Source organism: Pagrus major, chromosome 11 (assembly GCF_040436345.1).
Source record: "Pagrus major chromosome 11, Pma_NU_1.0".
Lineage (NCBI taxonomy): Eukaryota > Metazoa > Chordata > Actinopteri > Spariformes > Sparidae > Pagrus > Pagrus major.
The window spans coordinates 14,870,148-14,881,961 of NC_133225.1; the positions used below are offsets into that span (position 1 = coordinate 14,870,148).

The 11,814-nt window shown below is 42.9% G+C and overlaps 1 protein-coding gene across 1 annotated transcript; it reads right to left on the reverse strand.

Moving 5' to 3' along the window:
- Positions 1 to 8,035: 8,035 nt before the first annotated feature.
- On the reverse strand, positions 8,036 to 9,283 carry LOC141004267 (C2 calcium-dependent domain-containing protein 4C). Its single transcript, XM_073475690.1, has one exon. It carries the CDS (start codon positions 9,281 to 9,283, stop codon positions 8,036 to 8,038), a length of 1,248 nt encoding a protein of 415 aa, XP_073331791.1.
- Positions 9,284 to 11,814: the final 2,531 nt, after the last annotated feature.

Sequence of the window (11,814 nt, forward strand, 5' to 3'; positions counted from 1 at the left end):
ACGGCGTGCTACAATTATACTGGATGGCAATTTAAACAGCAATACTCAACCCCCCACTTGACACATACAACAACAATACGCACACACACACACGTTTCATTCTTTCACTTGGAAAACACTCTGCTCTATCGTTGCCATAGCAATCCCGAAGCCAATAACAGCCCTAAACCTTTCCTCCCTGAAGTCGAAGGAGCCGGGGATGAAAATTGCCCCAATCAAATTTGCCCTACTGAGTATAGCTTTTCACTGCTGCCACCACGTCACATCCAGAACCTGCGCTCATTCCCAGACACCCAGCCTACTGTACATAGTGTTTCCCCCATCCTCCATCCAACTCAAGAAAAGACAGCATTATAAATCAATTTACAAGCTGTGACAGGCATCTGGCAGAGGATGGAAATGAACAATGGCAGATGAAGGATATTGGAAAACATTTTCTTTTGCCAGGGTAGGCAGCGGCATTATCTCGTGTTCAGCTGGCACAGGAAACCTAATAGTATTTTTGCGTGTGCATGCGCGTGTGGTTGATGAATAAGGGACGGCGGGGATGAGGAGAGAGGAGGAGAATCTGTTGCCTGTGTTGGATCCTGAATATGAAGTAGTGGAAATGTTCAGCAGGTGAGGTCGTTTGAGGTAACTCAACTGTTGAATGGTCTGAACGTGGAGGGGACAGTAAGGTGCCCACACTCCTGATAAATCAGTCAGATCAGCAATAGTAGTCATTAGTTGATTGAGTTAATTGATTTCAGATATTATCACGCTGCCTTTCCAACCTGTTGAGCTCCAGATAGTAGCATTTTAGTGAGATAGATGGGACTTGTATTTTTTTTCTACTTATTGTTACAGATCACAAAAAGGGTCAAAGCAAATTGGTCCCTTGGTGTCATAAAAGGTGGCTTTGGGAATAAAACACGCAGCCGCCCACTGATTGTATCAAACGACGAAAAGGATTGGTCCCAAAACCAAAGGTGAAGTAGGAGTCATGATGTACGGAAACTGGCCAAAAGAAGAATCTCAAACACACTTGACTCAGATTTTCACTCAAACAAAAAACACATAGAGCCAACTGATGATGTTGACTCCCTGGAGACACACAACTAACTGAGCAGGGCAACAGCAACCCCCTAATATAACCTCACCGTGCACCCAATAATTCCTGATGACCTGTGACCTAGATCTTGGGAAACCTCTGTTCATTACTCTTATTACAAACAAGAAACACTTCATATTCATTGTTTTTTTGTTTTTTTCACTTATTTTTTGAAGTTGTGAAGGTGATCCTGCCTAAAAACGAGACCTGAACCTGGCCCCTGCCGAACCTCACCTGAGACAAAGTGCTATACTTTTGCCATATTCTCTTCAAAGACAATTTTATATGCTTGCTTTGGAAAGGCTTAACAAATAATTAGTCTGACAATCTAAATAAACGATATCGCATGGCGGCCCACTGGTTTCAACATGTAACTTCCTAGCCGATAAGTGGTAGGGTTACAGCGGTATACCACTGTGAAAGTATACCAGGGTATGAAAACATTTTTTTGACTTCAACTCTACCCAATTAGTTTTAGTCCCAATTTGAAAAAACAAAACAAAACAGATTTCAGGTTTCATTAAGTTTCATGTCTGTCAGGACAATACAAGCAACCACTTGTACATTACACATTCGAGCTATTGTGTATATAAAAATATCTGTGAATGCAGCTTTGAATTTGTCATTTAAAAAAAACAAATGGAGTTGAATAGAAATGTGACATCGGCAGCAGTTATTACTGAGTTGCCCCTGGTGTGTAACTGCTCCTGTCTCCTCCTGCCTCCCACACACTTCCTCTCTAAACAGGCGTCTTAAAGACTGACTCCTCCCTGAGGCTAATGGTGATGATGCAGTATTTTTACCCTGCCAATTAAAGACGCCGCGGTCGAGACGAGATGCTTAATATCTGTGTTCGTGTATGTTGTTAATGTTAATTCAGGGTGGAAGAGCGACAGTGGTTGAGAAGGACTGGAGGCCTGAAAACTGCTGGATACGGGATATTAAGTGGGAGGCGGTCATTAACGAGACTTGGTGTTAGTCTGAGGGTGACAGAGAGTGTTAAATCACTTTGGTAAAATCAAGTAATTAGAAAGAAAGAAAAGGCAGAGCAGAGCCAGATATGAGGGGAGCAGGGAGTACGAGGTGGTGGTGTTCTCCTGATGGGAAATGTGACCCTTAGTTATGACATCACTCTCACCTCACCGGGTAATTCATCACATCATCCAAAATAAGTGCAGTGATGTATTGTAAAGTAATAATGACATAAGCAGGGATGTTTTGGAACTTCTCCTTTAATTAAAGTATTTCACACCCATTAACACAGTAATTAACAGATAACAGATGTTAGTGGTTGTAGCATTACAGTAAGAAAGTACCTTCATAGGCCAGACACACAGCAAGAACAGCAACAGCACGTGGACACCAGCTTCCATTTATTTTTTTATCTAAGTGTAGAAACAAATTGTTCAGTGTCAAGTAATGGATGGGCAATTTTCAGTTTCCATTTTCAGAAAGAACCTGTCAAGACAGGAAGACTTGAGAGACACAGAGTACGCTCTATTAAAACGCCTAAGGAAGGAATTAAAAGTGACCACTGATGAAATACAACATCCAAACGACCACCACCACTCTAAGTCTCTCTCACACACACAGGCACTGACGCTGCCCTCAATTCTAATTTTAAATGCTATCAGTCAAGCCTCTCCACCGGCTACCTAATTAAACAGCTATTGAGAGCAGAGATATAAAGACCGATTTCCTCCACAATAACAGGCTGGATAATGGGAACGTTAATTCTGGTAATTCCTCAGTGGGTCAGCTATTCATTTAAAATAGCCAACTTTGTTTTTAACCACACAGTTAATGTGACTCTGGGGATAGCAACATCTGTTTTAGTCTTTATTATGTCGGTGGTCAAAATGTCCACCTGTCTACAATTCTGTCCGGATGTCTGATCACCTGAGTCATTGTCACCAATAGTCTCCATAAAACGACAACATGTCACTTTTACCTTTCGGAAACAAACACAATGCGAAATGTTAGGTGCCGTTGGGCATAGTTTCCTATTTTCATAAACTTTTAAGCGAACCAGGCGAGCTTTCATCTTCACGCTAAGCTAAGCTAATCGCACCTAATAGATGTGAAAGTGGCATCAATTCTCTTGTCCTACTCTTGACAAGAAAGCCAAAAAGTGGATTTCTCAAAATGTCAAACCATTTCATGAAAGCAAATGATTAAATAACCCAGGCTAGCTGTTTCCCTCCTGTTTCATATCCTTACACTAAGCTAAGCTAATCACCTCCTGTCATTAGCTCACATTTAAGCTAATAGATGTGAAAGCAGCAGCAATTTTCTCCTCTTACTCTTGACAAGAAAGCCAAAAGGCAGATTTCCCAAAATGTCAAACCATTTCACGAAAACGAATCGCCAAATTGAGCCAGGCTAGTTTCCCTCCTTTTACTCATATTTACAATAAGCTAGGCCAACCACCTCTTGGCGCGAGCTCGAATTTAAGCTTATAGATTTGAAAGTGGCGTCAATTCTCTCCTCTAACTCTCAGCCAGAACGCCAAAGAGCAGATTTCTCAAAATATGGAACCATTTCATGAAAACGAAATAACTTCGGTAGGCCTACACGTTGAGATTGTGCTAGCAAAACATGCTGACATGCTAATTGCAGCAGGAGTCTGAACCTGAAGTTGTTAAGTCTGATGAAAGTAGAGCTGACGCTGAGAAGAGGATGAACCTTTTTGTTGCATTAATTATTAACAAATACCGGGAACTCCTATTTTAAGCTACACCTAACTCATCTCTCTGTCTTAAATCCATCCATCAATTTTGAGACCATTTGCTAGCAAGGCTAATGACTAGTTAAACAGAGAAGAGCGTCTAATTTAACAAATACTATCACATTTTTGCAAAAATCAGTTTGTATAGAGATTTATTAGAATTGTCTTTTTAGAAAATTAAACAGACCGCAGTGGGCTGCATTTATTTTCAAGTGGGCTTATCAGGATTTAACTCACTCTTCCCTTTGACCAATTTATTTCTGTCAGAGACGTGTGGAAAGCCTCCAGCTCAACTCAGAATCCACTGCACGAGCTTGATGCACAAACCTGATGCAACCTTGTGCTGCTGTGTTGTTGAATGTGAAATGCAAAGCGCTACATTTCTGTCTTTGGCTTTTCTGAAACCGTTTGGAGACAGGGAGTGAAACATGGCTGTCGTGAAAAAATATTTTCTTGGGATTTCGGTAAGCTTGAACCTCGAAGAAAGCAAAAAGTATAACAGGGCTTTTCCCTTCCATCAAATTAAGAGTTAAAACCTCTTACAGCTTCGATAGACATTTCCTCAGATATGTTTGCTGATTAGGTTGTACTTTTCAGACATGTGGCAAAACTTTTCACCGTTTGCAGAATATGAACCGGTGGACAGCACAGCCTGGCCAGGCAGAAGTAGTCAGATAACTCTTTATTGTTTTTCTCCCTGCATTTCAACTGTATTAAATCATAAGCCACATTACAACAGTCAAAGCAATTAGTTATAAAAATAGGACTCAATTGAACAATCTGCACCCATATCAGTGCCCAATTATAAACATTGATGTCGGCAGCAAATCCTCATCTAGAATCAAAGCACACGGCGACTCACCACGAGACAATAAGATCCCACTGAAATTTAGTACTGACGATACTGAAGTGTGTTAGTCATGCTAGAAGAAACCTCAGAGAAGTTCTGGTAACAACATGGTTGACTACAATTTAGGAAGATTGAGTAGAAATTACAATAACTCCACGAGCAGGCACTGTATGTTTGCACACAAGTATGCAACAGGGATTACAACAGATCACCGACTTTCACACCAGAACAACCAGCAGTGTCACTGTATATAAAGAATATAGAGCATATCAATAACAGTGCTACAAGTGAGCTACAAACACCGAGTGAGAGTAATCCTCACAGAATTAAACCGAAGCTTTGGGGCGGTGTGGGAGGAACTTCAGTAATTTGCATCACTCTGATGTCTTTGACTTCTTTTTCTGTCTGCGGCTGCTCTCCTCCGCCGAGCACTCGAGGCTGCGATCACATGCAATTTCTTCTCATTCTCGGACGGCGGAGAAGAAGAAAAAGAGGCTGCTGTTCATGTCAAACACTTGACATATTTTTCTTTTTTTCCTTCTTCTTCCCCTGGGCTTCATTAACAAACATAATTAAAATGCCTCTCATCAACACTTCTCACTCGTTGGTGCATAATTGGCATTTCACCGACATTCGTAGAAACTAGTACATATGTAGTTATATAGAATACAAATTCAACGCACGTTTAGAGTCCAAACCATCCAAAAAGCGTTTTACAAAATATTAAATGTGTACATAGAAATTAACAACTCGTCATGCTAACAAAACACACTCTCTTTCCCTCACACACATGTACATAGTAAGGCTTTAGGGTTTTTCATTAAACTTTGAGCGCGTCATGCAAACACCAGTCTGTCAGTGACAAATTGATGCCATGCAGCTGTGACGCTCTGTTCTTCACAGACATTTAATACATTTACATGCACACAAGTTACTGTATTTGTCAACAGCCCACAGCGTGACTGAGGCAACAGCCTGGTTGCATAAACGGTTAAATTCTGTTTTTTTACATGACTGACGTGTTTAAATTGATTTTTAATAACCTTGTTTGTGGTCCCGCTGCGATCAAAATTCATCACAGTCAATCAAAAAGCAGTTAAATCAGAAGTTAGAGTCACTGCCACTCTGTGAAATGATCTGTAAAATGCCATCCGTCAGGTGCTACTTCAGAAAAAGATGTCGGAGGGACGAATTTGACATGTTTGACTGAAGCATCTTGGTGATCTGACATTTTGTAAAGTGGAAAATGGACTGAAAACAAATGTTAAATGTCCTTTCACGTGACCGCCACCAACTAAAAAACTCCAAGCTTATTTCTCTCTCTCTCGCTGCTCCTGCGTTCTTGGTGTTGAGAATCTGTGCAGAATAACACACCGGTATCGCCAACCAGCATGAATACAGAGTGACGATGTTGGTGAGCCTATTTGGCAAGACCCCGTTGCCTAGTTGCACAAGATTTAATCAAGGTGTCCACACTGGAAGAGGCATGCGTGACAGGCTGCAGGCTGAAGAGTCCCCACCAACCAGACAGAAATAAAGTACATATCAAATATACGAAGGTTTTTTTTCATATATCCTGCAAACATTTCTTCCTTGTAGCTTCACATTCATTAACTCAGTGAGTTGGGTTTCATGCAGTTGAAGACATTAACATCCAGGTACCCTGCACTGCATAAATTAATGTATCTAAATTTATACAGGGAAAAATGTCTAAGAACTGAGTTTTAACACATTTTTTATAATAGTGTCGTAAGAATATTTCAACAGCAGTGAACTTGATTAACAAATTCATTTGCATTGGAAATATTCTTACTGCACAGCTGATTTAAAGGCACCCTGTGGAGTTGTTGACCACTAGGAGCACTATAGAGCGACGCTTATAAGAGTGGATCTCCATTTTGTTTGCGTCATGCCACTGGGGCTGTCACGATTTCAGACGATTATCACGGCCTAAAGAATTCACGATAACAAACATTATCGCAATATCTTTAGAAAATTTGAAAAGTAAAAATATTATCCGTCAAATTCATCTTCAGCTATCACCTTTATTGCGTGTTTTGTCTCTTTTTTGGCAAATGAATAGAGAGTCTCGAAACAAAAAGAGCAATCGCAATTGATGGATTTTTCCATTTTATAGCGGGTGGCACCGAGGGTTAAGGCGCATTAACGCCACCTATAGTGACAAAGTAACAATGAAAAAGAAACAAAAATGATTTATAGATGCAATGTGTAAGAATTGGCCACATGACGAATTTATACTCAAAACAAACAGGGGCAGCATATCGCCAGGGCTGCCATTAGCTAGTTAGCTCAGTTAGCTGTGCATCTGGTGGTGCAGATTGGGAGCTCGGCGCACCAGGGATGGGTTGGTGTTTACACAAGACAGGTTAGCATGCTAACTTCAGTAGATATCTCTGCAACACACCTTATAGACATCCTTATGTCAGAACTGTTATTTTCTCACATTCTGTTGATAAATTTAGTTAATTTTGGGATATTTTCAACTAAAGTTCTTACATATTGCACCTTCAAGAGGCATGCATTCAACACACTTGTTACACAATGCATTTTAGTAAGAAACACTAAAAGTCAACAACTCCTTTTCATTTAAATCTCCACAGGGCACCTTTAACTTTAACTTTACTAAATTACAAACAAAACAAAGATTTTTGCAGCACATATACATTACTGGGGTTTTACTTCCTCCTAGTAAGAACATAATGACACCAACAGAATCTGAATACGCAATCATAGGACTTAATCTCGCTTGCATCACTAATCGCATTATGATTCGATTTTTGATGTGCATGTAAATGTGTCTATTGTGGCTGCTCTGTTTGTCCCTCGCTGTGCCCCGTAGGAGGCAGGCCATGGCAACTGGGATCAAAGGGTCATTTGCACATCAGGATGTAGTGCCACTTCAAAGCTCGCACTGATTTACAAAAGCATCTTTGTGCTGAACGCACGGTGTGGCTAATGTAGGATCACATCCTGCTGTGGATTTATGTCACATTACAATAATAAAACCACACAGGACCGACTCGGTGCAGACGAGGACGCCAGGACAGATTGATGCGCAGGTGTCGTCCAACTGGCTGGGAGTTACGTCCACAAACAAACCCTTTCATCAGCCGTATTCATGTGTTGCTGTTGGTTTAATGAGAAGTCATTATTGGGAGAAGGAACCAGGCAGGTTTCAACCATCATAAATCCTTCATCTGTCCACCTACAACAAGACACTCATATTCTGAGCTTGGTGGTTTTCTTTCCTTCATCATAATGTTCACTGTTTTCATCTATTGGATTAAAAAGAGCGTTCTGTAGAGAGTGCAAACATCAAACTTAAGTTTCAATCAGGCCCTTTTCTTTAAATTCCTGAGAGCAGCTTGGTCAGAAGCACCTCTCGCTCTCCCAGCAGTGTATCCCTCTTGAGGCTGGTGCCTTTGTTTACCACCTTGAACTTGACCGACAGGTTTTTCACCTGGACTGAGCTGATCGAGTCAAAGAAGAAGTCCTCGTTGAAGACCGGGTTGCGGCTGTTCTTGATGATGTTGCTCCTTTGCTTCTGTACCTTGCCTGGGTTCAGGTAGACGGACACGCAGCAGTTGATGCTCTTGATGTCAATGTGCTTGTCGTAAAGACCCTCCGCCGTCAGGACTCGGATGAGCAGGCGGGAGGTGCTGGAGTCGTAGTTGGCGCTGATCCTCACTGACCCGCCCTTGTGCAGGGTGACGGTGTGTTCCCTGTGGTGCCCGTGGTCTGACGCTCCAGCACCACCGTGTAAGGAGGGAACGTGCAGCCGTCGCTGGACATTGGGGCTGGGCTCGGCCGAGCTGCACTCGTCGGTGGAGAGGGAGCTGTGGCGGGCGAACGTCCGCTTGGCTTTCACGACTTTGGCCTGTGTCTCGTGGGTGAAGATCTTGAGCAGGGAGGCAGAGCGGGAGAGCAGAGGAGAGCTGAAGGGAGAGGACTCAGCAGAGGAGCAGGTGTCACTCTCCCCGCCGCTGAAGTATCGATAAGGATTAATGTGAGAGGTGTTGTAGTCACCTGGATTCAGATGGTTTCCCCCATCACTGCTTTTGCCTCTCCGTTGAGTGTTTGGGGAGGTGATGGGGCTGGTATGCTCGCAGTGGAAAAGGGACTCTTTGCGACGAGTGTGGGGGCTTTCCTTCAAGGTTGCAAAGCCATAAGGCGTCTGAGTCTTGGGGACGTAAGGCAGAGACATGGCTGTCTGCGACTGGGGGTCTGCATTGGTGTCTCCAGCCACCACATCATCAGCACTCTCTATCTGTATGATGTGACGGTTGGCTGCTCTCAGAAGGTTCTTGGTGTCTCCGGCGATCTTGGCCACCAGACCCGGACTTCTCGGGCTGCTGATCTTCCTTCCACTGCTGATGGTTTGCTCTGAAGTCGAAGGCTGCAGTGACTCTTTGGGCTTCACGTTAGGAGCCTCAGGCTCTGGAGGGACCAGCTTCGGAGGGATGAAAAAGTCTGGGATCTTGTCCGGGGTGAGGACGTTGCTGTAGGACGGGGTGACGCCTTTCTTGTCCCCATTCTCGCCTTGACGCAGCACACCGGTCTCCACCGACCCACGGATCTTATCCAGAACCCACATGGTCCCACCGGACAGCGGGATGTGTGGGCTTGTGGAGTGGATGCAGTCAGGTGTGTCTGCAATTAATAACACAGGGGGGGTAAACGATCAGAGGATGGTTACACTCCAGAGAGCAGGGCGATAAATACAACAGCAAGGTGTTGAAGCTCAGGAACCACAAGTGTCTAAAGAATTAAGGCTGAATAAAGCAGCATACTGAACTCTGGGTCTGTTGACTACAGTCTCAAAGAGTCTCAGCTTCTTTTTTTTTTGAAGAGCTGCAGCTAATTTTTCCAACATGTCTCAACAGGACAGCAGCAGAGTGAAAGTCTTTGTACAGGCAAATGACACAAAATCAAGTTAAATTCAACTATATTACAATATTATAACAAAGGAAACCGAGACAATGTAGGAAGAGACTTACAACAACAAAAGGGCGACGTCACTATTTCCTTTAAAGGACTCAATTTAAAGTCGCATCCTTTATTTTACGCGTAATGTATAAAAGTGAAATGTGCGCACCTTCTCCTATTATACCATCTCTTGTTTTATTGTCTTTGAAAACTGACGCAGAACAGTTTATATGAATCATGAAGTAAGCTTCAGCTTTACTGAAAAATCAAACGTCAGCTGGTGAAAGAAAAACTATTTCACAGCTCATATTTGCCAAATGAAATGTCCCCAGATGAATTATCCAACGACAGATTATCTTTCTGCTCCTTTAAATCACGTGGATTTATGAGTTTTGGCCATAAAAGTTAAATAAATCTTTGTTTGTTTTTTTGTCAAAGTTACTAACGAGGATTCTGTTCAACAGGTGCTTCCTCCAATTGCGCACTCATTTCCCCAAACCTCCGACATCCAACGTGTTCACTCCGCTGCTCCTGTAGCAGCAAACATACTCATATATAAAATACTCACAGCTCTGTATAAAAGCACACGCTCCTCTTCCTCTTCGTCCACTCGCTCCGTCAGTAACAGGTGTCTCCTCCTCGGTGTGAAGCCTGCGCGCTCCTCGGCACTGCTCTGCGCCCTCACACGGTCTCCGCTCCGGAGCTGCTCTCATGCGTTTTATATAGACGGCACAGGGCTGCAGCTGACCAATAAGATCAAACTGTGTGTTTCCCAGCAGGACCTACTGGGAAACACACTGGCTTCATATCACAGGCAGAGGAATCTTACAGGTGGGGGGTTTTTTTGTTTGTTTTTTATCCAACACAGCTCCACACTGAACAAATCAACATGTTTTTTATGGGAATGTTTGTTGTTTGTTGTTCTTAAGTGTGCTGCAAATATCTTAAAGGCCAGCCCAGGGAGGAGAATAAGGATAAGACAGTCTTGTTTTTTCTCCTCAGGAATAGAAACACTTACTTACACTTATATTGATGCATTTTGATCGTTCAGCCTGACAGTCTCGAAGAGCCTCATCAGAAGAGCCAAACCCCACCAGGACACACAGCATAAAGCCAGTGTGTGTTCTCCTTCACCTCTTTGCCTGTCCTTCTTTGGGTCTAAACCGCCCGATCGGTTTCCCTGGAAACTTTGCTATGGCAACTAATACATTTGTCTGTCTAAAATAAGAACTGCCCCACTGACTTCATTGATTTGCAGAACAAAAAAAGCCCTTTATTTATCCAGATTGCTTGGTTTTTGAGTCAAGTGCCATGTAAAGCTGCAGCCTCTGGGTTATCAGAGACCAGTCGCATTGAGCCAATAACAACGCTGTATTGACCTGACAGAAGGGAAATGTACAGATTTCAGCTGCTGCCAGAGTCAATATCTGGAGATAGCGAGGACTGTGGCCTCCACAGCTTTACAAACAGCTGATTAGCAGACGTTTAATGAGAATAGCCCTGGAAAAGGTGTCCAAAGCCTTGCCCCTCTCTGCCACACTGAGATGGAAAATGAGACGAGCTTGATTTGGAGGTTGCAGAGTAAAACAAACAGAGCTTTACAGTACAATGATCTGTTGGGTTTCACTTCCATTTGAATTTCAACCCCTTTTAAAGCCTTTTAAAGTATTTCTTAGTGTATTATACATTAAATCTTCTTGGCTGTACATGCAACAATAAAAGCCCAAATACAGAAATCTGTCATTGCAATGTAGGACCACATCTCACTTGTATGTGCTCTCTGACACATAAAGCATACAGGATAAACATGCACTGTAACATTCCTCACCAGGCCGTGAAAGTAAACCCGTCCATCACGGTTCAACCTATAGCCACGAGGACAGACATCAGGACAACCTCGCTACTATGGTATGTAAAGCATGGGTGCTATTCAGGGTCTGAGTGGAGATAATTACACATCTGGCCTCCTGAGGTCCTCTCAGAGGTCATTGTCTGATGTAATCAACCTGTGAAAAGAGCCACTTACCATATAGATTGAAGAGGCACATTTGAACAGTCGCCCACTGCTGTCTGTCTTCTGGAGCTGGCAGCACAGAGGCAGACAACGGTCACCCAGAGGCTCGATTCAGACACTCGACCAGTCATGCTTGTCAAGCAAAACACATTTCAAAAGGTGTAAAAGGCAGAAAAAATCTGAAT